The sequence below is a fragment of the Meles meles genome, chromosome 8 (assembly GCF_922984935.1).
Source record: "Meles meles chromosome 8, mMelMel3.1 paternal haplotype, whole genome shotgun sequence".
Lineage (NCBI taxonomy): Eukaryota > Metazoa > Chordata > Mammalia > Carnivora > Mustelidae > Meles > Meles meles.
This window is the reverse complement of record NC_060073.1, coordinates 14,781,105-14,808,784: the sequence shown is the minus strand read 5'-3', so window position 1 is coordinate 14,808,784 and position 27,680 is coordinate 14,781,105. Positions and strand designations below refer to the sequence as shown.

At 37.6% G+C, this 27,680-nt stretch overlaps 2 protein-coding genes and 1 pseudogene across 2 annotated transcripts; all 3 read left to right on the top strand.

The window, feature by feature from the left end:
• The first annotated feature begins 1,151 nt into the window (after window positions 1-1,151).
• On the top strand, window positions 1,152-2,096 carry LOC123950074 (olfactory receptor-like protein OLF1). Its single transcript, XM_046017946.1, has one exon. The coding sequence runs from the start codon at window positions 1,152-1,154 to the stop codon at window positions 2,094-2,096; it is 945 nt and encodes a 314-aa protein (XP_045873902.1).
• Window positions 2,097-8,187: 6,091 nt separating this feature from the next.
• Window positions 8,188-9,137, top strand: LOC123949652 (annotated as a pseudogene).
• A 13,842-nt stretch (window positions 9,138-22,979) lies between these two features.
• LOC123949740 (olfactory receptor-like protein OLF2) lies at window positions 22,980-23,915 on the top strand. Its single transcript, XM_046017329.1, has one exon. It carries the CDS (start codon window positions 22,980-22,982, stop codon window positions 23,913-23,915), a length of 936 nt encoding a protein of 311 aa, XP_045873285.1.
• The last annotated feature ends 3,765 nt before the right edge of the window (window positions 23,916-27,680 follow it).

The following is a 27,680-nucleotide window of genomic DNA, read 5'->3' as shown; positions in this document are numbered from 1 at the left end:
CTGAGATCCCCAAAGAAAGCATTGACAGAATTTTTAGACTCAACGCCCTGATTTATACTGGTATAAAAATAAATGGGAGCTAACTATTTTGTTTGCACAGAACATATAATCATTGAGGAGGCCATATACAGTAACATTTTTTAATTAGAAGCCAACTTATTACTAATTTTTTGTTCACTTTATTTAGTCTGTCAACTAATAATCATCAGGGACTCCCTAGAAGCCAAGAATTCTAATAAAATGCCAAAGATAGAGAAATTATTAATTTAATCAGTTTGGTTTAGTATCTTTATTTTCAAAGCCTTTATTTATTCATTTGAGAGACAGAAAGGCAGGGAGAGCACAAGCAGAGCGACAGACAGAGGGAGAGGGCGAAGCAGGCTCCCCACAGAGCAGAGAATCTGATACGGGGCTCTATCCTGGGGCTCTATCTATCATGACCCTGGAGATCATGACCTGAGCCAAAGGCAGATGCTTAAGCATCTGAGCCACCCAGCCATCCCATTTTGGCTTATTATTTTGATAGGATGTGTGGAGTCACCCTAAACCCTTTTCTGTCAAAACCATACTCACAGCTGATTTTAATAACATTTGTTTTCACTTCATTGATATCACTTCTCTTCTTATTAAAAAGAATGACCAGGATTGCTCTGCCAAGAGTACAACATGCCCCCATCTATTAAGTCCTGGAAAGAAAGAGCAAACTGCTTTCCAGTTATTATTCTAAGACAGACTCTAAAGTCAACTTGTGTTTAGCAATAAGTACATTTTTCTTCTCTTCATATCATCATCAGTCTATCCATTAATCCATCATTACTTCTTTAATCCCCTGAACCAGCTCTTGTGCTCTATCTGGATATGAGAAAGTAAGCAAAATCAGATCCCTACATGAAGAAGCCAACTATCCGATGGAAGACAGAGTCATTCATCAAACAAATAAAACTAGCAACCATAGGGTCTAATAGTTACTAAATTCTGAAGTACATCCCTCAGGGTTTATATTTGAAAGCGAGTTTGGGGTTGGAGTCTTTATTTGCTTGCTTGTTTGTTGTAGCAATAAAATAACCATGCAATTGTATCTGTTTTTCTCTTTCACTCCACGTACCATTTTGGGATATTGGAATTCTCATAGAGAGAAGACAACACGGAAAATGGAATGGATGGATGGAAACTACACATTGGTGACTGAGTTTATTCTCTTAGGATTCCCGACATGCCCTGAACTGCAGGTTGTCCTGTTCCTCATGTTTCTGACCTTGTATGGTATGATCTTAACAGGGAACATTGGACTGATGATGTTAATCAGGACCGATTCTCACCTTCAGACCCCTATGTATTTTTTCCTCAGCAACCTCTCCTTTGCAGATCTCTGTTACTCCTCAGTCATTGTTCCCAAAATGCTGTTCAATTTCCTCTCAGAAAACAAATCTATCTCCTATTATGGCTGTGCCCTACAGTTTTATTTTTTCTGTGCTTTTGCTGATACAGAATCCTTTATCTTGGCTGCCATGGCATACGATCGCTATGTCGCCATCTGTAACCCTTTGCTGTATACAGCTGTGATGTCTCGGGGCATCTGTGTATGGTTGATTGCCTTGTCCTACATTGGAGGTAACATGAGTTCCCTGGTTCACACGTCCTTTGCCTTTATTCTGAAGTACTGTGATAAAAATATCATTAATCATTTTTTCTGTGACCTCCCTCCCCTGCTTAAGCTATCTTGCACAGACACATCAGTTAATGAATGGCTTCTCTCCACTTATGGCAGCTCAGTGGAAGTTATCTGCTTTATCGTCATCATCGTCTCCTACTTTTTCATCCTCCGCTCAGTCTTGAGGATCCGCTCTTCCAGCGGGAGGAAGAAAACCTTCTCCACATGTGCTTCTCACTTGACTTCTGTGGCCATCTATCAGGGGACTCTTCTCTTCATTTACTCACGGCCCAGCTATCTGTATTCTCCCAACACTGATAAAATCATCTCTGTGTTCTACACCATTATCATCCCAGTGCTGAACCCCTTGATTTACAGTTTGAGAAATAAAGATGTAAAAGATGCCGCTAAGAGAGCTATGGGGCTAAAGGTGGATTCTTCATGAACCTTAATGTTCCGAGATTCATCTAACTCCCCAGTTGCACACTCTAATTGGAAACGTGCGACATGCCTACCAGCAGACCCATGGGGGACAGTATCAAACACTTGGTTTTCATACGCCAAATTCAAGTCATAACCCTGTGACATAAGAAAACATTTAAAAGTTTCAAAATTGCTGCCAATAATAGATTACCATTCAATAATTTCTCCCTTAGAGTTAATGCTAAAAGGTGTTTTATCAGGTTGTCGTAGGGATATAGTAAATACCTCAGAAAAGTGTGTGTGTGTGTGCGTGTGTGTGTGTGTGTGTGTGTGTGTTTGTGTCTGTTCATTTGTGGTATAGCTCAGTTATATAGAAGATTACTAGATGAGGGAGGAGGCCAGATTCTCTTGGTTTGTGTGTCAGCTCTATTGCTGGCTGGTGAGGCATTTTGAACAAGTTATGTCATGTTTCTATGCCTCAGTTAAGTTATCTGTGAAATGGGGATATAGTACCCATGCCATCGATTGTTGGGTGATTAACTGAACACATACTGTGAATCATACCTATACCGTTTTAAGCCCTTGATAGATATTGATTATATATCTTGTATAATAGTTCACATTAATTAAAATGTATATTGTACAATGAGATGTTGAGAAGCAGGGATATCATGGAAGCAATGATACAAAATAAAGTACATTTTTTAAGTGTAGTTCAGTAATATGATGCTGACCTTCTATACAGTCTACACCAAAGTAATTTGGAAACTTTTTTCCTAAATAGCACCTTGAAGAACATAGGTTAATTGCAAGGCAAATCTTTGATTTGTCTTCCTGTCTATCTTTTATATACCAGAGTATTATTAGAGGGATGGAACTCTTTCTCTGTCCTCTCAAAAACAGAATCAGCTCCCAATCTACCACCTGCATCATCATGTGGAGAGGGACCCACAAGCGCTGGGACATCTGAAGACTGAAATCAGAGGCGTGTATCTGCAAAATGTATTTCAGCACTGGTATTTTATACTGAACTTTAATTTTTGTTATTATATAATTTTTTTTCCTCTATGATAGTAAATATTTACAAGCTTTGACCTGGAAATACCAAGGTTTAAAAAGTATATTTAAATCCATGTGCTCTTTGTTGCAAAAATCCCCCCAAGATACAGCCCAAATCATTGTCAGTTTTGAATTCTCCTAGGAATCCGAACTTTGGATTTCTGATCAACAATGCTTCTCCTGAGCATTTCTGTTGTTTCATTGGCTGAGAAAAGAGCACAGGCTCTCCCAGTTACATACCCACCAACATACTCTAATGTTAAATTCACGTTTACCTAGCCAAGATTTACTTGGCCACGACTACAGAGAATCACACAGAGCCATGCAGATGAGTGTCTATCAGCAGCTTCCATGTTCCTGAGCTGCTGACATAGGCGAGCATCTATTAGAGTGAGTGTTTGCAGCACAATCTTACATAAGCAGCTGCCTATGAAAATCTTAGTTTGCAACACCACTGCCTTTTCATGCTCAATAATTATATCACTAAATATTACACCACTTACGAGAAAATATAGCTGTTTCCAAGAGAAGGAATAACTAAAAATATAGGGTATCCGTGTTTTCTCAAGGTCCGAAGGGCTGCTGTTATTTGCTGAGATTTCTAGATGGCCCACACTGCTTTCCCCACTGGGAAGCATCCTATATTTCATCCTGGAGGGTTCCAGGAACCTGCTAACTTCCTAAGACTTCGTGGTAGCCAGCAAGGCCTAAATTTGTACTTCAGGCCCAACATAGTCAGAACTTTCTGAGGGCACCCACTTAGCTAGGACTTCTTCTGTGGTTTTTGCTGAAGTTTGTATGGTCCCTGTGTTCCTGAAGCTGCTTACTCATCATTTACATAGAACCAGGGGAGCCTGGGTGGCTCAGTGGGTTAAGCCTCTGCCTTCGGCTCAGGTCATGATCTCAGGGTCCTGGGATCAAGCCCCGCATGGGACTCTGCTCAGCAGAGAGACTCCTTCCCCCCTCTCTCTCTGCCTGCCTCTCTGCCTTCTTATGATCTCTGTCTGTCAAATAAATAATATCTTTAAAGAAATTAAAATAAAATAAAAGCAGAATCACTATAAACATTATGGAAATAGGAGCTTTATTCCTGAATCTCATGCAAATTTCTACATTTACTAATTCCAACCTGAAACTACACTGGAAAGATCTGGGAAATGCAGCCTCCAGCCATAGGCACATTGGCGGCAGGATCCCAAATAATCCATCCTTTTCCACATGCTCTTCAGAGACATTTCTTATAATCACAATCAACTTTCAAATAAGACAACAGCAAAAATATGCTTATATTTAACAGATGCATGCATCCATACATCTGAAACAAAAAGAGGCTACACAAAGTTTTGCATGCCATTTTACCCTTATGGGGAGGTCCAGGGTTCTTCTAACTAGGTCACATGCCTTTGAAATCCTATAGCTTACAAAATATTTGCTATTCCAGGAACACACACACTCCTCTACCCTAACTCTATGGTAATGATCACTTGTTCCCTTTATATTCAAGAACAATCACCCCAATGGGCAGAGAAACCCCTTTTTGCCTATTTACTAAGAAGCATAAGCGTCTCATAGTGATCAGATAGCAGTCTTGGCATTAGGTAAACGGAAACATTTTGTGTTCTCTGTTTTAAAAATTACTATTTTTTTGAAACAAAGACCAACAGCCCCTAAAATTGTAAGGACTAGAAACAAGCTTTTCATTAGTGGGCCATTAAGAAAACTATGAGAGCGGCTACCTCTTTTTTTCTCTGCTTTTTCAGAATTATCAGCATCGAGGTGGAATTCTTTAAACGCATTATCCTTGCACATATGAGACATATTATTAGAAAAATCCCCAAATCCAAGATATCACTATTCTTTGCACATTGCCTTCCGTTTCAAATAGCCAGAAAGACTCAACGATGGATATTTAGAAAGCAACCGTTTTGCAAATACCTGTACTGGGAGTTTAGAGAACACAAAATCTAAACATTGGTCTTATTCCTGAAGCCTCAAATAGAGTGTATTTTTGTATTTTATATATAATTTTTAAATGAACGAAAAGGAACACAATTCAATACAGAATGTACTAAGTATAGAGAAGGTGATGGAGTCCCAAAGTCAATGAAATGGTGAAATCCCCCGGCAGATGGGAAGACATGCTCCCTGAGGAGAGCATCTTTGCAAACAGCCTACAGTTAAAAACAGTGCTTTTGGCATCATTGCTCACGGTAGTCAAAAGGCAAAAACAACGCACATGTTCATGCAATTGGTGTATGAATTAACCTTATGTTTATCCCATAGAACAAAGTATTATTCAGCCATAAAATGAAACAAAATTCTGACACAAGCAGCAACGCGGATCAACCCTGAAAGCATTGCGCTGGAGGAAAGAAGCCCCACGTGACTTAACACACATGTATGACATTGTTCATTCAAGATGCTCGGAGTGGGCAGCCTGCAGACTAGAAAGTGCGTTAGTGGTTTCTCCGAGGGGAGAGGGGCGAGTGGTATGGCACCTAATGGGTATGAATCTCACAGTTCTAGGGTTGGACAGTGGTGATGGCTCAACAACCTTAAAAATATGTTTACAGAAAAGAACAAAAAACTGCATACTCTGAAAGGGTGAACTTTACAGTAATCAATGATGCTTCAATGAAAAAGGAAGTACTATCAGACTGTAGTAACGTACCTAAATGTGGTGTGAACAAGAGTGTTTCAAATACGGGGCACCTGAGTGGCTCAGTGGGTTAAAGCCTCTGCCTTCACCTCGGATTGTGATCTCAGGGTCCTGGGATCGAGCCCCGCATCGGGCTCTCTGCTCAACGGGGAGCCTGCTTCCCTGCCCCCCCACCTGCCTCTCTGCCTACTTGTGATCTCTGTCAAATAAATAAATAAAATATTAAAAAAAAGAGTGTTTCAAATACAGAAAGAAAAAATGAACAATTGAAAGGAGCTAGAAATGATTAATGAGGGGTCGACTTAGGTTTCATTAGATTTCCTCTTTGACTAGAGGAGAATGATTTAAGTTCAGAGAAGCTGAAGCGTACTATAAAATTAATTTGGGGTTTTCTTCCTGGCACAAATCAACAGAGTGACAGTCGTGAGCAGTAAATTTCAGCCTTTGCTAAAATCGTTTCTGAATTCACAGGGGGCTGTAGAAAACCAGAAATAATAAATGGCATGTTTGTGTAACATCAAAGCCTAAGGGCAGTAGCTTCAGAGAGTTAAGTCCCAAAAACACCTGCTGAAATAAAATGCTAGCCTCCTATTGTTTGGCCATCAAAGACCTGTTCATCTCAGATAGGCTTCGAAGTTTTAACTTAAAGATTATAGGGGAAAACCTTACCTTTTAGAAATAAAAAAAGTTTTTTTGAATAAAGCATCTTTTGCATGCTTACTCAATTAATTGAACTTTGCAATTTAATGGTCGAAATATTTTTTTTAAATCTCTAAGCAACTATCTGAACTTAGCATTCATAATATGACTTTTTAATTATTTTATTTTGATGTTGGTTTACAAGAAAGCTTCTATTCCTTTCATCACTGAGTAAGTATAATCATGAATTTAAGTGTTTTCTGTTTTGTTTTATTTAAAAAATAATGAAGGCACCACTTTACAAGTAACGACAAGCACAGATGCAACTTTGTGTGAACCACATGCCATATTCACTTTGGTCTAAAGAACAAGTCTATTGTTCACTTTCTATTCTCAGGTACACACAGACATATACAGGTACAAACCCAGGACACACACATACATAAATACACATACAAGGAAGAGAAGCTTGTATCTTGCAGAACCATTTATTGTTCACCATCTTATTTCCTATTTATTTATTTAAGGAGACAGAGAGCAGGGTTGGGGAGAGCAGAGGGAGAGGGAAAGAGAGAATCTCAAGCAGACTCCATGCTGAACGTGGAGCTCTACACAGGACTCAATCTCATGACCTTGTGATCAAGACCTTAGCTGAAATCAAGAGTCAAATGCTTACCTAACTGAGCCACCCAGGTGCCCCATCTAATTTCCATTTTTTAATATAAAAGTCCAATCAAAATCCAAACAGGCAAATGTATGTATTAAATTCTGTGGTTTTCACTTTATTTTATTTTAGCCCTTTTTCTTTGATTAAAAGACTCCTCCTTGGGCACCAAACCACTCCAGAAATTGGTCATGAGTACTGTGGCAAAACAATAACACATTTCTAGAGAAAGGTCAATAATGCTTGCTTCATGTTTCAGCAAACAATAAAGACAACTCAGATGAGGATAAGTAGCATAATTATTGTCATTATTATTTGTGTGTGACATGAACATTAATTCTAAAACTAATACCAAAAAAATCTTTTAACCTAATCAAATTTTGTAAAGGCTATAATAAATATACTCTGTGTGTGTGTGTGTTCATGGACTATTTTCAAACCTACAAAATGTTTAGTCCTACATCTTACAGCCTGGTCTTTATAACATTGGAGTTTCTTCCAAATAATTTAGAAGATGTAATGAGGTATCAATTCATTCAAATATCTTCCTTGGGGGCGCCTGGGTGGCTCAGTGGATTAAGCCGCTGCCTTCGGCTCCGGTCATGATCTCGGGGTCCTGGGATCGAGCCCCGCGTCGGGCTCTCTGCTCCGCGGGGAGCCTGCTTCCTCCTCTCTCTCTGCCTGCCTCTCTGCCTACTTGTGATCTCTCTCTCTGTCAAATAAATAAATAAAATCTTTAAAAAAAAAAAAAAAAAAAAAAAAAAAAAAAAAAAATATCTTCCTTGATACAATGGAGGTAATGCTTGGAGAAATAAAAGAGCTTGTAGAAAGTTGCATACCTTATAAATGACGTCTAAATTTAGAACAAAGTTCCTCAATCACCTACCAGAGACATTTTTTATTACTGTCATATTACATAGTAATGCATCTTTAAAGAGTGATACTGACCAAGTAATTTTATGGGTATAAAAGACAATTGCAGAAAGAAAATGTATTCTGCTTTACATATTGTGTCGTTGGTCAGAAGACTTGCATGTACATCTATCACTTTCTTGACCATTTTCTCAAAAGTTTAGACAAGAATATAGAAGAATGGATGAAGGAAATTGCTCATCCTCAAGAGAATTCATTTTCTTGGGAATTACCGATAACCCTGGGATGAAAGTGACCCTATTTACAGCATATCTTGTTGTTTATCTCATTAATCTTCTTGCAAATCTTGGAATGATGACTTTAATTAGAATGGATTCCCAGCTTCACACACCTATGTACGTTTTCCTCAGCCATCTCTACTTCTTTGATCTTTGTTATACCACAGCAGTTGGGTCCAAAATGTTGGTAGACCTTTTAGCCAAAAAAAAAAAAAAAAAAAAAAAAAATCGATCCCTTTCTTTGGCTGTGCTCTGCAGTTCTTGATCTTCTGTATGTTTGGTGATTCTGAGTGTCTGCTGCTGGCGGTGATGGCCTTTGATCGGTACAAGGCCATTAGCAACCCCTTGCTCTACACAGCCAGCATGTCCAACAGATTGTGCTCCCTGCTCATGGCTGCGGTTTACATGCTGGGAACAGCAGATGCCTTGTTACACACGACTTTAACATTCCGCTTATGTTTCTGTGGATCGAATGAGATTAATCATTTCTTCTGTGATGTGCCTCCTCTCCTATTGCTGTCTTGCTCAGATACACAGGTCAATGAGTTAGCGATATTCACCGTTTTTGGATTCATTGAACTGAGTACCATTTCAGGAGTGCTTGTCTCTTATTGTTATATAATCTTATCAGTCTTGAAGATCCACTCTGCTGAGGGGAGGTTCAAAGCTTTCTCCACCTGCACCTCCCACTTAACTGCTATTGCAATTTTCCAGGGAACCATACTCTTCATGTATTTCCGGCCGAGTTCTTCCTACTCCCTTGATCAAGATAAAACGACCTCATTGTTTTACACCCTGGTGATTCCCATGCTAAACCCACTGGTGTATAGCCTGCGGAACAAGGATGTGAAAGAGGCCCTGAAAAAGCTGAAAATTAAAAAGTGGTTTTAAATATTTATATCACACACACACACACACACACACACACATGCATTGTGGTGGTGGTTTTAGTAAAATTATATTGCATAACACAGGAGAAAGAAAGTTGTCTCAGAAACCTTAATCTAACAAAATAGGTTTGTTTTAAAGCCTATCATAATAATTCTGCAGTTCCCTAAATATATTGTACTCTATTATGTGTCTACATTTTGTATATGGCACTCCCCTTTAATGGGAAACTTTTCTGACCTTTCTAATTTTACCAGATTTTTATTTGTTCATTTTTTCATTCAAATATTAATGTATTACACTTAGATGTATTGTGGGTTTACTAAGTGAACTTGAGTATGTAAGGGCTCTATATTCCATGGTACATCTGGTAGTGTTCCTACTAATGAATCTTATAATCTATTCAAAGTAACCAACATTATTTAAGGAGGCACCAAATAATTCCCAAGTTTCAGGCTCATCACAAAGTAAAAACAGGGGCTTTAATCCAAAGAAAATGTCTAAATCTAGTATAAAAGAGAAGCTTCATTGGCTAGAGATACAGAGTCACAGATCTCAAAATATGCAAGTTGGGAGAAGTAAAGATAGCAGGCAGACTATTCAACAATTAGAGACGTCTTCAGGTGGACAAGTCATGACTCTTTAGAAGTAAAGAAGAGTGATTGCCAAAACACGATGGACCTTGGTGACGGATGTTATGCTAAGTGAAGTAAGTCAAAGAAAGACAAATACTGTATGATCTCACTTACATGCAGAATCTGAACAAGTTGAACTCATAAAAGCAAAGAGTGCAATGGAGATTACCAGGGGTTTGGGATGTAGGGGAAATGGGAAGCTGTTGGTCAAATAATACAAACATTTTGTTTTAAGAGGAATAAGTTTTGGGAATGTAATGTATAACATGGTGACCATAGTTAATGATACTATATTGTGTAACTGAAATTTGCTGAATATTTACTCTTAAATGTTCTCAAAACAATAAAAAATTGGTAACTAAGTGAGGTAATGAATTTTTTATTAACCTTACCAGCAGTGATGATTTCACAAATTATATCTATATCAAAACACACATTATACACCTTAAAAAGGCCCAATGCTATATTCAATTCTATTCTAAAGAAGTTGGGGGGGGGATTAAAAAGAAGAAAAGAAGTCAAAATAGCTAGGTTATAAGGAGTAGTGGAAGGAATCTTGGTAAAATATTTCAGTGCTATAATTATCAAAAATCAACTCCTCTATCAATGCTTCAGGGAAATTTCTTTCCTTCTCTGCCCCTTCTCAGTCCTCATTTAATGTCCATTTTTGTAATGCCAGTAAAACATCTCCTTTAAGCACTGTTTTAATATCATTCTGCTTATGAAATACCTTTTTCTAATAGGAGACCAGGAGCATTCTTTGTCAAGGACTGAACATTTCATCCCCATTTTCCAAAGCACCTGCCTATATGCTGGGGCACAAAATGGAAAAACAAATAAATAATAAATTGAAAACACCAGATAGCATTTTTGAGAATTTATTATAATATAGTAATGAAATTACTTGATTGTAAGTCATATGGCCAGAATACACATATTATACATTTTATTGTGTTATACATATTACAACTTTCAAGAAAGTGCATAAAATGGTTGTGAACACTAAAATAGTAGATCAATAAAGACCTTAACTCCCCTAGAAGTAAGGAGCATTCGTGCGTGTGTGTGTTTCTTGATATTGCTCTATTTCGTCTTTCTTTAGTCTAGTTTCCAATGGTTAAAGCAAAAGGCAGCTTGTTGAAATAACATAGAAATATTGTTATGTTGGAAGAACCATTATCCATTACACTCAATTATCCATTATGATCATAGAAGCTAAAAGCTATTGAATTTCTTAGATTTTGTAGCTGCTATTTTTAAGTATTTTGTGCAGAAAGCTTTCAGAGTGGAAGAAACAGTTTCTCTGTTTTTAAGGGGGCACTTGTGGAAGACTATGACCTGTCACTAGGTATCATGCTTGGGAAACAAACAAACAAACAAAAACTGTGAAGAAATTTATTTTTTTAATAACAAGATTTCCATCTGTACCATATTTTCTCAATGAACAGATATACTTTTGAAATTGTTACTTATGAGCAGCAGCATGGAAGAAAAAAATGTTTTAAATAAACAAGTCTAGGAAAAATAGAGTGTAGGGGAATTGCTGTTTAAACTTGGAGGATTTTAACCTGTAATCTGATTAACCAGCCTTTCTCCCTTGTGACAACCATATTTTGCAACATCTAAAGATTGATTTGATCTACATATTGACTGTTTTATCAGATCTAGTGGGTTTGAGCTAAAAAAATAGAAACTTTTAAACCCTAGAAATGGAATTCCAAAAATAGAACTGACTGATTCAAATAATTGTTGACTTCCTTTCCCTAAACATAAAGCCAGGTAATATGAATTTCCAAAGGCCAACTACTTGTAAATATGAGCCATTTAAGGGAACACTTATGAAAATTCAGAATTTCAGAGACATTTCTAGAGTGGATATTCAACTTTCTTGGTATTCAAGGAATAAAAATGAATTCTTAAATGTAGTATATTATGACTCACCTATAGAATTGCAAAATGGGTAAACAGTGGAAATGCTGAGTATTGATGAAGATATGGAACAATCATGACTCTTACACATTGAGAATAGAGAGGAGAACTAGCATTTTACTTGGTAAAACTCTATTATTGTCTATGCTGACCATATAAATGTCTTGTGACAAAAAAATTCTATTCCCAGATTTATACGAGTGAATTGAGTGAATGTCTGCCCAAAGACATGTACAAAAATATTCATCGTTGCATTATTTGTCATAGTATTAGACTGAAAACAACTAAGATATATCCATATAGGGTTAAAAGTCTGCTTTTGGTTTGTCGTTCTTTTTCTCTCTCCTTTTTTTCCTTTGCTCATTTGTTTTGTTTCTTAAATTCCACCTATAGTGAGATTATATATGCATATATACATATACACACCCTAACATGATAGAATATTATACATTTATATAATGGAATATTATTCAGCCATCAAAAAGAATGAAATCTTGCCATTTGCCATGACATAGATGGAGCTTGATAGTGTTTTGCTAAGTGTAACAGGTCAGTCAAAAAAGAAAGTCAGATACCATATGATTTCACTTATGGATGAAATTTAAGAAACAAAACGGATGAACATAGAAGAAAGAAAAAGAAAAGAAGAAGGGAAACTATAAAAGAGACTGTTAACTTCAGAGAACAAACTGATGGATGGGAATTAGGTGGGGGATGGGCTAAATGGATAATGGGTGTTAAAGAGGGCCCTTGTGATGAGCACTGGGTGTTATATGGAAGTTAAAAATCACTTAATTTTATTCCTGAAACTAATATTACACTATATGTTAACTGACTAGAATTTAAATAAAATCTTGAAACATTAAGAAATAAAGTAACCACTAACTTATGAAATTAAAAAAAAAAAACTTACAAATTAACCTATCACACTAGACATCATTTTGCAGTGGTTCTCGGGATGATTTCTAAAGATGCTAGTAATGTTCTTTTTTTGGTCTGGTTCTGAGTGAAAGGGATCTTTGTTTTTTAAAAAATTTGCAGTGTAGTTTCTCAAATAAAAATTATATGTACTGCAAATATATTCTCTAAAACACAACACATTTTCTGTCAGATTGTAAGCAACCACAGGGTTTTTCTTAAATCTTGTGTTCCTTGAACACAGTAAGTGTTCACAATATATCCATAAAATTGATGCAATGCACATATGTCATAGAATATCTCAGTGCACATTCTTCATGTTATTAAAAATTCTGACTTGCTTCCAGAACAACGCCTTTATCCACCTACAGGCACTTCTAGTCTTTCCTCCGGCAGCAGGGAAACTTAGTAAACTTTGGTACCTACATCATACCAGGAACTCTTTGTCATGATACTCAATGTTTCAGGGACAGATAATTATATTCTAAACAGTGTGATCTTCTGGGTGGATGGTTGCCTACATATAGGATTGTTTGGTATCACAAGGGTTATCAGAAACCTGTAGTTATGATGAGGAAGCAGGAGGCTGGCTGAGGACAAAGCAAAAGCTGGCACCTTGCAACCCCTCTCCACCCACTCTCCTGAGTAATAATTCCTCAGGCACCCCTGACTGCCCTAAAAGAAAAACAAATAGTTAACTCGCAGAGATTACAGTCCTGCAAGACAGGAGTCTTCCTTGGTTTACCAATGTCCTAGAGATTTACTACAAAGCAGCTATCTTAACAATAGCACAATTTCCAGAGGCAAATAACTCAGTTCCTCAAGCCCTAAATAAAGTTAAATTTCTTCTAAACCCAAATCTCACTAACAAGGACATTTGATAGGAGAAATGTGAAACTTTATCTCTAGATCTCCAAGATAGTGTTGAGAATCATTCCCAAGCAAAGGGTCCACTGATATACATCTAAAGGGTCTCACAAGAAGATTTTTACTACTAGTAATGAATAACCTTTCTCCCAACAATAGCTAGCCCCTCAAGGTCCTGGAGATCTTGCTTCCAAAATTCCTTAGAGACTAACATCACCCCCTTTATCCTCACCTACCCAATTCATGTGTATATAATCGGCCACTGCTCACATCCCCTAGGCAGCAGCTCTTTCTGCCCATGGGTCCTGTCTCCATGCTTTAATAAACCACCATTTTGCACCAAAGATGTCTCAAGAATTCTTTCTTGGTCATCGGCTCTGGACCTTACCCCACTGAACCTCATCTCAGTTCTAGAACTTCATCAGTTAGAGATAATTTTTTTCTCAGTTGCTTGTAACTCATGTATAAAATGTCCCCTACACACATTCTTTTTTCAATTCCATTCTTAATGAAATTCTCATTTGGAATGGAATGAAATTCCATTCTTAATATCCATTCTTAATGAAAACTGAGATCCATCAGGAATTAAATTAGGTTATCTAACATGTAATAATAATCTAGTCACACAAGCTCAGGGATAAATCATGGGAAAGAGTATTTGAAGGGAAGTTAGTTTGCATGACCTTGAGGAGAAGCCCTGTTTGAGAGGCTAAGGTTAGCTCCTGGTTGAACAAAATGGAGCCTGAGGGATTTTCAGGTCATTGGAGACAGGGAAGTGCCTGAGGGAACAATTAATTTGAAAAGAATCAAAGGAAGAACAAAGGGCAATTCCACATTCTCCAAATAGGTACCAAAGAAGTAAACAATTTTAGAAAATGTCTTGGGTAAAAAAATAGGTCAGTTTCTTGAGTTGAACCCATGGGCAGTTAGTAGCAACTGGTTATATGGTCTTGCCTTGCATCCATAATATCTCCCTCATCAATACTTTTGGTATCTTAGTATCAGGACCATCACACTTTCCAAATTTAAAAGGGTACTAATTTTGTTGGGGATTGTTCTAACTAAGGAACAAAAACAATGCACTAATAAAAGAGAGAAAACAAACAAAAAGCACCGACCCCCTGCTAATTCCCAGGTGAAGTTTCTGAATAAATAGGAGAGTATCCTGAGGACTCAAGAAAAGAAACTCTTGGGGTGCCTGGGTGGCTCAGTGGGTTAGCCTCTGCCTTTGGCTCAGGTCATGATCTCAGGGTCTTGGAATTGAGCCCCGCGTCAAGCTCTCTGCTTTCCCCTCTCTCTCTGCCTACTTGCGATCTCTCTCTCTGTCAAATAAAAAAAAAAAAAAAAAAAAAAAGAAAGAAAGAAAGAAAAAAGAAAAAAGAAAAAAAAATTAAAGAAATTCGTGTATATGCCTCACACAGTTCACTTTCTTCCTCAGGTTATGCATTCACTGATTTGGTAGCAATTAAATTAACTTCATTAAGACTCAGAAAACATAGCTGGTGTGCATAATTATTACACATTATTTGGACATATCTACCAACAGTAGCAATCTGCGACGTCAGGTATAGTGTCCTGGTTAGCATATTGTAAAAGATCACTCAGAATATGGCCAGCCCAGTGATTCTCCCCTGGGGCTGCCATGGTGCACAGCCTCAAGGTCACCAATATTCTTATTTTCTCTTTAGTCTCTGGAATTCTGCAATGCAGCCCCCTCGCATTATGTTCTCTTCGCACCAGTGCAAGCGATGTTCAAGAGTTCAGTAGTAATATAAGCACAGACCATTTCTCCATCTGTTGACCCAACTTCCATGCTTCCCTCAGTCATCAATCATGCAGGCTGAAATGCTGCTGCATTACAGAGCACGCTTAGAGGAGCTCCCAGTCACTTAGAACCCTGAAAAGCTGTCATCATTGATTTGTTAGTTTTCAAAGGAGACTTTAAGGTAAACACATGTGAGACTTCCATGAGATTAGCCGAGAGAATTATTGCCCAAGAGGCATTTATTTCATGATGCTGTGATCAGGAATCTATTGAGAGCAAAAGCTTTGCAGCCAGAAAAACCAAGTATCTATGAGACTCCAGATGCCAATGTCCACATCCATACGAGGAGATTATTAAAAACCAGTTGGAATAGATGAGATAACATCGTAAATATGTGGTATTTTATAATAATGAGAGAAATAATTTATGAAAACTCCTAGCATTTGAAAGCAACTCCCCAAAATTGTCTCTCTTTTTTTCTCTTAGGTCCGTTTCCATAAAGAAACACAGCACACAAGGAATCATATATGCACACTTTCACTCATTTCAAGTTGTGTATGGTATAAAGAATTGTATGTTCTAGGGAAGGGAGACTTTTCCTTTCTTCCCTTCCAGGTTCTCTGGCCAGTCTAATAATTAAATTAGCATAAAACAGATTAACAGGAGAAAAACAAATTTAATTGTGTATGCTCCGGTACTTACAGAAATAGGAGACTCGGTGACCAAAGGAGACAGCTTTTATATACTCTATACAAGGAAACAATATAAAGATGTTCGGATTCGGGTAGTAAACTAGTAAAGAAGTAACAAGTGTTGTTTATATATCCTTTTTGAACCTGAATTTCTCTGGCTGTAAAGAAGTCTCTCTCCTTTCTGGTACAGAGGAAGACACTTACCATATGGGAAATTTAGTTCCTGCTTTCAGGACGAAAAAGGAGGATTAGTGTGTCCTTCGTGAATCTAAGAAAAGCATCATTAGTTCAGTTGTAAATATTAATATATGTTTTTTTATGGTTTTATTATTTAATTTTTCTTTAGTTATTTTCCTTTTTCATTGTAAGGGCCTATTTAGCCAGAGTGATGCCATCCGGTTAAACAGTGATTTTGTTGTTTACGCAGTAAAACTTAATCTGACCCTGCCACCCCTCAGGGAACTTACCTAAAAGCAAGTCCCGGAAACCAGCACAAGGTAACAAAGCCCAAATACAAGGGTGGGTCAGGCCAGGTGGAGACATCCAATCAGTGGGGGCTACCAAGGAGTATGGGCCCCGCCTTTTTCGGTGCCTTTTGGGCGCCAATTCTGACCAAGGTGATAGGGTAGTTCAAATGTCTACTATAGGGTAAACTGTAATTCAATTGGTCACTTATTTGTGACCTAGAATGATTGTGCAGCTTTCTCTGTGTGTTAGAATCTCATTGGCCACCTGTGCGCGGCCACGTCCAACTACATGGCCTTTGCCCTTAAAAGCTGGTCTGTAAGGCAGAGAGAGATCGACTCTTTGCAAGAGACGGCCCTGGCTGGTCAGTTTGATTCTCGATGCTTGGCGCGAAATAAAGCTTTGCTTGACCTTCACTTTGTATCAGTCTCGCTCCTTTGATTACAAACCCAACATTCATAAAAATAAAAATGTTCAGTTCACATAAAGGAACGAATGTCTCATATATTGTGGAGAAAATCTTAATTAACCACATATTTTTATGACATAGTGAATTAGGATAGACTTTAGATGTAAGTCCTAAGTGTCGTTGAACAAAAATGGTATATTCTCTTCTTATTCGGTTTCAAAAAGAAATTGCACATTATCCATCATTTTTATTCAGGTTGACTTTTCTCCAGTTAAACAAAGATCCATATTATTTTTATAATAAAGATATGGACTCAAAATAAAGGTTTTATGGTATTACCATATTTAATGCATGTTTACAAATTTTAAAAGCAATCACCATCTGTTAAATATGGCCAAAAGATATTTGACTTGAATTCAGTTGTATATATAGATATCTATATATAGAATGAGATACATGTAGATAGATTGATATAGACAGATGTAGATATAGATATATCTGCCTGTGTGTGAGAGAGAGAGAGAGAGAGAGAAACGATGGTAAACACTATCCCTGCCAATTATTTTTAAATTTAATTTTTAATTAATTTATTTTTTATTAACATATAATGTCATTATTTACTTCAGGGGTACAGGTCTGTGAATCATCAGTCTTACACAATTCACAGCACTCACCACAGCACATATGCTCCCCCATGTCCCTAACCCAGCCATGGGAGAATAGAAAGAATATTCTAACAGTTACATCTGTAAGTCAGTTACCAAGTGCCAAGTGCATTCTTGCTATTTATTGATTTCATCTCTCCCTGTCCTAGTTTCTGATAATCAAAGTACTGCATCAACCTGTTGAGACAACATACTATACAGCATATATTTGAAGGACCATATAAGGCTCAAAGACATTCTTATTTGGAGCACCTGGGTGGCTCAGTGGTTTAAAGCCTCTCCCTTCAGCTCAGGTCATGATCCCAGAGTCCTGGGATCGAGTCCCGTATCGGGCTGTCTGCTCTGCAGGGAGCCTGCTTCCTCCTCTCTCTCTGCCTGCCTCTCTGCCTACTTGTGATCTCTGTCAGCCAAATAAATAAATAAGATATTTTTTTAAAAAGACATTCTTAATTAACCATTACCATTGCAGAAGTTACAAGTCAATGAATGTCTTTGATTTTCTAGCTGCTGTTGCAAAATGCCTTTGTGTGAAAACATTTCAGAATGGAAGCAAAGCCCAAGAAGATTCTTTGGCTTTCAAAGGAGTATTTGTAGGATGCTCTGAATTTTCACAAAGTATCATGATGGAAAAACAACAACAATAACAAAAACCTATGGACAATTTTATTTTATTTTTTTAATAAAATGCTGTAAGGTTTCCACCTCTATGACCTTTTCCAATTAACATATCCTCTTTCGGAGCTATTACTTATAAGTAGCAGCATGGTAGAAAATGTTTGAAGTTTATTGTCCAAGAAATATGGGTTGTCAGTGGATTACTACTAATTAAGAGTGTGTAAACCTATGATTAACTCATCTCCCTGCCTTATGAATACTATATATCACAGCATCTAAAAATGGATTGATCTATGTATTGGCTGTTTTATCAGATCTAGTGGTTTTAAACTAGAGAATAGGACATTTGAAGCCCTATAAATGGAATTACAAAAGTAGAATTGACTCATTCAATTAGTTATGGGTCTCCTCTCTGTGAATTTGTGAAATTGAATAACATATTATGGAAAATATATTTTAGGGAATCATGTCTCAAATAGAAGTTGGGGCAGATGGCCTATAATGACTATCTCAGTATTTTATATAAAAAAAAGGACACCGTATCAAAAAGCTTTATGTGTTCTCACTTGTGAACTTCAATCCTCATCATTCCTTTGCCTTCTTAGTCACTCTACAACACATCCTTCTCACCTATCCCCAGGGACCGAAGGCAAATAGCTATTTCCAAAGGCATTATTACAGGACCAAGGGGAAGTCTTTAAATAGGGTACCTTGGAGGCTCCAACACCTCTCTTCCCACAGACACACCAAATGAATAGCTACACATGGTACAGTTCCCTCTGAAAGAGATCAAGAAACTGAGTGACTCCCACACATCAGAGAAGTTAGCAAAAGCAGGTACAAATGTAGGTCTTTTGTAAAAAGGATGTGGTATGACACAAACTTTCAAAAAGTAGGAGAAACCTGTACAATGTTACATGTCAATTGTATCTCAGTAAAACTAGGAAATAATACACTCATGGAAATACATCAATGAAAAGACACACACACACACAACACACACACATGCAGTTTTTTTAATGAGATTATCTTATATACTTTTGAATTTTATTTTCTTAGTGGATAATCTATCCCCTCATTTCTAGATTTCACATTTTCCTCTCCAGTATGCTACATCTTTTTTCCTAATGTACACCTCAAAAATCCCATGACCTATGATAACAGCTTGTTATTTTTCTTTTATTTTTCATCATGCCCATTCATTAGTAAATATATGATCATCACTTGCTTTTCAGAAAATAGTGTATGTATAATTCATTACACGTTAAATTTTCCAATTAGCTGTAGTCTTTTGCAAATCCTTCTGCACCAGCATAAAGGACTCTAATGTGTTCCTTTTTAATGATTTTATAATGTTCCACATCATGTAACTATGTTAATCCGTTTATTTATTCCCCTATTCAGGAACATCTCTTTGTTTCTAATTTGATTACTATTAACTTTATTAAAAAATATAACTGTAAAAAACTATATGCCTCTTGAAAGCTATTCCCAGAAAGATAATTATTTTTTCTGTACTGTATTCATCAAAGCAGTCAAAGGGCAGTTCAATTTAATGGGATGGGGGAAAGACATCATGGGAGAAATGTCAGAGAATTTGAAACTATCTTTAATTAGACACAACTACCATCAGTCAGTAGGAGAACCTTGAAAATTCTCATTTTCCCATTCTTTTGTTATTAGCTTTTCATATATTTAAATACATAGGTACGTGTGAATGAATTTTTCTTACTCCTTGCAAGCACGCACAGAACAAAATGCACTGATTGAAGAGATACTTGAATTTCACATTACAGAAAGGAAGGGTAGACGAAAGTTTATACCAGTCAGGTCAGTGGGAAGGATGGGTTAGCTCTGGTTAATGTTGATGGTCATCAATGGTCCCAGGGACCAATAGGACAGGGAAAGGTTCAGAGCTCATTGAACATTACTTTGTAACTGTTGGAAGGGATTTGAAGAGGACACAAAATTACACTCTGATACTTCTCAACTTTGTAAAAATTGAAATAAAAGCAAGCAAAATTTTTAAGAAATGAACAGAACCTTGTTTTTTCTTAAACTCTCTTCCATGCACACGTATGTGATCTATGTTAGTTGAAACAGTGTGCAAAACCTCTTTATTTCAAATATTTGTTCACCACCCATGAGCCTATCCACCTAAGAGACTTCAGAACAAAGATTCAATTAGACATTAATTGTACCCGTACTGGTGCTAGGGCTGCAGGATATACAGAAATTAGCTCAGTGCGGCTATTATTACCAAAGAATTTCCAATGTAGACACATATCTAAATAAAAGAAAGATAATGCAAGAGAAAGTGCCATGCACGGTGGATATGATAGTCATAAATAATTGAAATCCAGTTAGATGATGTGGTTGAAGGAATGGAATCACACATACTTAATGGGAAAAAAAGTGCGTTAATATAACCACTGAAGAATTGTTATGTTTCTAAGTGCGAAGGTGAAAGACTTTGTTTCAGAAATAAAGGAAACAGGATACAAATAAGGGTAGCAGTAATTAACAGGAAATAATCATTTTATTTAATAGACTTATTAATGGAATGAATTTAACATAATAGATAATAGTTAACAGATAAAATAGTTAAGTAGAAAGTCTGTGTGAGTTTCATTGGAAGTCTGCTCTGACCGGTGGAAGATGGTATGGACTCAGTGTAGCAATGAATCATACTATAAAAATCATTTCATCTTCCTAAACATAATCCATTTGGTGCAAGTACAAAGAATTGAAATTCATCCTTTGCTGAAATTGTTGCAACGTTCATGAGGGAAAACACAGAACTAGAAATCTAATTAATCAGATTTGTATAGTACAGAGTGTGAGGGCAAAGGCATGAGAGACTTCAGTCCCAAATGACACTGAGTGAAAATAAAATGCAACCTGTCTGTGTTGTTCAGCTGCTAGGGGCAAGCACAAAAGGATTTGTCCATCACAGGTAGGTTTCTGAATCAGTAAATTTAAAGAGTCAAGAAAAAATGCTTATATTTGGAAAAATTAGGAATCAAATATTTAAAAAAATGATTTTTTTTTTACTTATTTCCTTTGGTTAATAGTCTGTAATCTAATGGCAAAAAAGGAGATATTTCTCATATAAGTAGGGTGAATCAGATTCATTTTGATTAACAAATAAACAATTTTACTTATTTATATCTTAGTCATATTTAAAAAAGAAAAACACTGGGTTTTTCTTTTTTTTAATATTTTATTTATTTGACAGAGAGAAATCACAATTACGCAGAGGGGCAGGCAGAGAAAGAGGAGGAAGCAGGCTTCCCGCGGAGTAGAGAGCCCTATGCGGGGCTGGATCCCAGGACTCTGGGATCACGACCTGAGCCGAAAGCAGAGGCTTTAACCCACCGAGACACCCAGGTGCCCCAACACTGGGTTTTTCAATGATTGCAAAAGGGTATATGGAAAGTTAAGCTTTTTTTCTATTTTTGTTTACCTGTGATAGTGGAGGTGTCAAAACACAAACGCTGATTTGTTTAAATTCAACTCCCTAGGAACCACATATTGTATTTATTCAAATCTGAAACAAAATCAGATCACCCATATTCCAGTTTTCACCAACAGCAATACAGGTCCATGCAAACACACACACACACACACACACACACACACACACACACATACACAGAAGGCTATAAAAGATACGTTTATTACTTCTGTTCCCACCTCTATTTTTAATAAACAAGTCAGGTTTAAAATCCAAAGAAATCAGAAGTGGATGTGTTAAATGTTATAGTTTTTACTTGTTTTTAGTATTCTTTTTTTTTTTTAAGATTTTATTTATTTATTTGACAGAGAGAGAGATCACAAGTAGGCAGAGAGGCAGGCAGAGAGAGAGGAGGAAGCAGTCTCCCTGCAGAGCAGAGAGCCTGATGCGGGGCTCGATCCCAGGACCCTGAGATCATGACCTGAGCCGAAGGCAGCGGCTTAATCCACTGAGCCACCCAGGCGCCCCTCTTTTTTTTTTTTTTAAAGTGACCAAGAGAAACATCCTTTGGCATCAGGTCACTCCTGAATGTAAGCAATAAAAACATGACAAAGTAGCAATATATTACTAGAGAAAAGTTATTAAAATATATCTAATGTCTCAAAAAATATTAAAAACAGTGTGGATGGGAACTGTCACAAACATATTTCACTCATTATTCTTAGATCAGAGAGATGTTTATTGTTTCTGAACTTAATACAGAGGCTTAAACAGATCATGATTCTTGAAGAACTCAGTAAGTGTAATCACTTTATGGTCAATTAGATATTTATTTTTAAAATATAAGAATGCATATTCCAAACTTGTTTTTGTTTTTTTTTAAGATTTTATTTATTTATTTCACAGACCGAGATCACAAGTAGGAAGAGAGGCAGGCAGAGAGAGAGGAGGAAGCAGGCTCCCTACTAAGAAGAGAGCCCAATGCGGGGCTCAATCCCAGAACCTCAGGATCATGACCTGAGCCAAAGGCAGAGGCTTTAACCCACTGAGCCACCCAGAAGCCCCTCCAAACTTGTTTTTAATTGAGGTATTCCTTTCATGTTATATTTGACTTGTAATGAGCTTTCATTCATGATTGACCACTGGGATAAAGTAATGCAGGTGCACGGATCATACACCTTATGGACGATCTCCAAATTTGGAATCAGACTTTCTCTAAGTCCTATCCCAAATACCGTAACTTTTGTTAATAACTGAACAGTGAAACTTGTCTGGACTGTCTGAAGAATAAGACCATAAAGAATATGATATACTGAAATAAATCCTTTTTGCTTTACGGATGGTACATTTCTGAGTGTCAAGAAGACTTAGAACTTTGGTCTACCATTTCCTGATCATTTCTGTAGCACTTTGGAAGAATTAAGAGGAATGGATGGAAAAAATTGCTCTTCTGTAAATGAATTCCTTCTCTTGGGAATTAGCAATGACCCTGGAGTTAAAATGACTCTGTTTATCACATTTCTTATTGTCTATCTTATCATTCTTGTTGCAAACCTGGGGATGATCATTTTAATTAGAATGGATTCCCACCTTCACACACCCATGTATTTCTTCCTCAGCCATCTCTCCTTCAGTGACCTCTGTTACTCTACAGCAGTTGGACCCAGGATGCTGGTAGGCTTCATTGCCAAGAACAAGTCAATTTCCTTCCATGGCTGTGCTCTGCAATGGTTGGTGTCCTGTACCTTTGTAGATTCTGAGTGTCTGCTGCTGGCAGTGATGGCCTTTGACCGGTATAAAGCCATTAGCAACCCCTTGCTCTACACGGTCAATATGTCCAGCAGACTGTGCTCCTTGCTCATGGCTGGGGTTTATATGGTGGGAATTGTGGATGCTTCAGTAAATACCATACTCACATTCCGGTTATGTTTCTGTGGGTCTAATGCGATTAACCATTTCTTCTGTGATGTCCTACCTCTCCTTGTGTTGTCTTGCTCAGACATACAGCTTAATGAGTTAGTGATATTCTCCATTTTTGGCTTCCTTGAACTGATTACTCTTTCAGGGCTGTTTGTGTCTTACTGCTATATCATCCTTGCAGTGATAAAGATCAACTCTGCAGAGGGGAGGTTCAAAGCTTTCTCCACCTGCACCTCCCACCTAACTGCTGTTGCGATTTTCCAGGGAACTCTGCTCTTTATGTATTTCCGACCAAGTTCTTCCTACTCTCTTGATCAAGACAAAATTATTTCATTGTTTTACACCCTTGTGATTCCCATGCTAAACCCTCTGATTTATAGCCTACGGAACAAGGATGTGAAAGATGCCCTGAAGAACCTTAAAAGTAAAAAGTGGTTTCATTGAAAACATGCATGTATGTATTTTTTCTCCCAATCTTACACTATAATTCATGGAAATCAAAATCGTTTTGACTACTGTGGTGTGATTCAATGAGTATTTATACATTTACCAGTCATGCTATAATATATCATTCCCTAAGTACTCCATGATTCATCTCATGTCTTGAATTTATATTTGGTACTCCTTATTTGTGGGAAATTTCTAGACTCCTACTTGCAAAATTTCTTTTCCTCAATCTTTCATTTGCACATGAACTGGATTTTCTAAATGTTCTTGAGTATTTTCTAAGTTTCTTTATGTGTTCTGAATTTCATGATGAATCTGTACGTTTACTTACTAATAAATATTATTGCTTAATGTAAATTATAATTTAATTAAGTAACACTAAATTATTTATAATGAACTATAATTACCCATAATGTAAAAAAAAATACTAGACAGTATAAATCCAAAGTACGTTGTTCAAATCCAGTGAAAGAAATTGTTGTTTGAGTTGGCAAATTTACTTGTTTCTGACAAAATAAAATTGTTTTTTAGAGCAAAGCTGGGGACACCTAGGTGGCTCATTCTGTTGGGCATCTGACTCCTGGTTTTAGCTCAGATAATGATCTCAGGATGGTAAGGTTGAGCTCTGCATTGGGCTCTGTGGTCAGCACAGAGTCTGCTCGAGTTTTTCTCCTTCTCCATTTTGCCTCTCCTCGTAAATGAGCTCTCTCTCACTCAAAAAAGAAAAAAAAATCATAACAAAGTAAAGAGTAATGCTGTTTTCATGTAAGAATGATATATGTCTTCTATGATTAGGTTACCTCATCTGTTTTCACTTATAATAACTCAGTAGCTCAACTGCTCAGGGGGCTTGTTACCAAAAACACATGAAGAATCAACTTTGACAAAGGGGCACTTAGACTATAAGTACTGAGACTTGTGAGGATTCCCTGAGACTGTACTGTCTGGACAAGGCTACAATATGCACTTCTATGTTTACTGCAATGTTATTTACAATAATCAAGATATGAAAACAAGCCAGTGTCCGTTCATAGACAAACATATAATGAAGCTGTGGGATGGATATAGATACATGAAGTGGAATATTATTCACTCATAACACAGAATGACATCTTGCCATTTGCAGACATGGACAGACCTAGAGGATATTACGCTAAGTGAAATAAGTCAGAGAGAGAAAGACAAATACCATATAAATTCACTTACACATGGAATCTAAAAAAAAAAAAAAAAACACAAATGAATAAACAAGCAAAGAAAAAAGAAGAAATACACAAAACAAACTACTGTTTCCTAAAGGGGTTGTGGGATGCAGAGCTGGGCAACATTGGTGAAGGGGATTAAGAGGCACAAACTTCCAGTTATAAACTATGTTGCAGAGATTGAAAAGTACAGTATAGATAATATAGTCAATAAAATTACAATAACACTATTGGCAACAGATGAGGAACACACTTACGGTGAGCCCTGAGTAATGTGTAGAATCACTCTGTTGCACACCTGAGCCCAATGGAAATTGCATGTTGACTATACTTAGCTCTCCAATGACCTTGGAGCAATTAGCTCCTACCTGGTAAAGGTGACTCTTCTACTGGCAGTGGTGGTAGCAAAGAGCCAGGTAGCAGCCTGTGAAGATCATCCTGCTCATCAGCTGATTTTGTCGTTCCCTAGCAATGCCCTTTAGCAGTAGGGGGCTTTTATTTTTGCCCTGGGAGCTGGACATCAGCTCTGGGTTCACTAAAACATCTCTCCTGGGTACCAACTCCTAGAAAAATCTACTTGGACTAAATCTGGACTTCATTCCTTCCCCTGCCTGGAGCCCTAGTGTAATTACTCTATCATTGACTGGAGTATGTAATTCCTTTATTGTCTTATTAAAAGACATCATAGGAGAAGAATAAATGAAACAAGGTGGGATTGGGAGGGAGACAAACCATAAATGACTCAATCTCACAAAACAAACTGGGGGTTGCTGGGGGGAGGTGGGATTGGGGGAGGGGGAGCGGGCTATGGACATTGGGGAGGGGAGGCGAACCATAAGAGACTATGGACTCTGAAAAACAACCTGAGGGTTTTGAAGGGTCAGGGGTGGGAGGTTGGGGGAACAGGTGGTGGGTGATGGGGAGGGCACGTTTTGCATGGAGCACTGGGTGTTGTGCAAAAAGAATGAATACTGTTACGCTGAAAAAATAAATAAAAAGGGAAAAAAAATGTAATCAAAAAAAAAAAAAAAAAAAAAAAAGACATTGTTGTATGTGCTATAGGCTAGGAAAGTTCCCATGGAGGACTTGTGTGTGTGCAAAGACAAACTAACACTCTGAGCATTAATTTGCTTCCCAAAACAAAACAGAACTTAAAAAGAAATTCTTGCAAATGCAGACAATTAATATGGGATCTTAAGGATAAGTAAGGAATAGCCAGATGGATGCAGGTAGGTAGAGAAAGCATTCTATGCTGATGGATCAGCAATTAGAAGGTCCTGAGGGAGGCAGGACCAAGTCCTCTGTGGAATTTAAAGACAACCAGTGTGGCTGGATTATAGTGCTGCAATTCACAGCTCAGTCATTTCCTCCACAGGCGTTCCTTCCCTCCAGCACTTACTAAGCTTGGTTCACATACCACCATGTGCCTCACAGCATTGTCGAATCCATGACATTCCCCTCAATGTTGGATGATGAATACTCAGAGTTTAACAACTGTGCATTTTTATTTCGTTACTCAACAACACCATACCATCCAGGTAAAGAAAGAAAGGAATATCAAAAAAAGTGAATTTTTATTAAATTCATGGAGGCAGAATAAAACACTGGGTTCAAGTATGTGCCTCAAATATATTTTTGCATCATATATGTAAACACATAAAGTTAGTTGTGGGTGCCACGTGTAAGGGAAGGTGAAAGACATACAAATTATTTGGAAAATAATGTTACCAAAGACTCTTATTTGGGTGTTTACGAGGTATTTGACAACTTAACTCGGCTCTGCTCTGGTTTGCTGGTGATCAAATTGAGACGGGGAACCTGAAGGGACCCTGTAAGAGAAATAGCTGGACATCTTTTTTTTTTTCCTGACTTCTATTCTTCTAGCCCCTACACGCCACCCCACTCTCCACATGCCTGGTAATATGAATAGCAAATGTCCTCCTTGTAAGGGACACAGATGTAGAGATGTCGCTGGAGTCTGCCAGCACAGTGGATGATATATAGAGAATGACTAACAGAGCCATCGTGTGCCTATTCCAGACCACTGTCCCTATCTCAGGGCCAAGACCCCTGGCTTCTGGGAATGACTGACTTAGGAAAAACACCATAAACTCCATCCATCTGACCAGTTCATGTTGCCTGAGACGACATGTGCACCAGACCACAATCGCCAGTAAAAACCCCACACCCCAAAGACAAGTCCTTTTCCAAGTCTCCTGGATGCTCCATCTGTATCTCGCTATATATATATATCTCCAATAAAGTCTGCTTTTACCTCCTGCTGGCTCAGGTTTGATTTCTGTCCTGTGTGAAACCAAAGACTCCCTTGGCTGATCCTGCAGGATATTCTGGGTGCTTGGAGGCAGCCTGCCTGCATCAAAATCAATGAAGTGTCTTGTTTAGTAAACAGGGATAAGGGCATGCATTTGGAGGACCATACAAAAATATGGGGCACTTTTTGGGATGCCTGGCTGGCTCAGTGTATTAAGCGTCTGTCTGACTCTTGGTTTCAGCTCAGGTTGTGATCTCATGGGTCATGGGATTGAGCCCAACATCTGTC

Excerpts from the sequence above, each read along its gene's own strand:
- LOC123950074 (XM_046017946.1), top strand. The coding sequence starts at position 1,152 with ATGGAATGGATGGATGGAAACTACACATTGGTGACTGAGTTTATTCTC.
- LOC123949740 (XM_046017329.1), top strand. The coding sequence starts at position 22,980 with ATGGATGGAAAAAATTGCTCTTCTGTAAATGAATTCCTTCTCTTGGGA.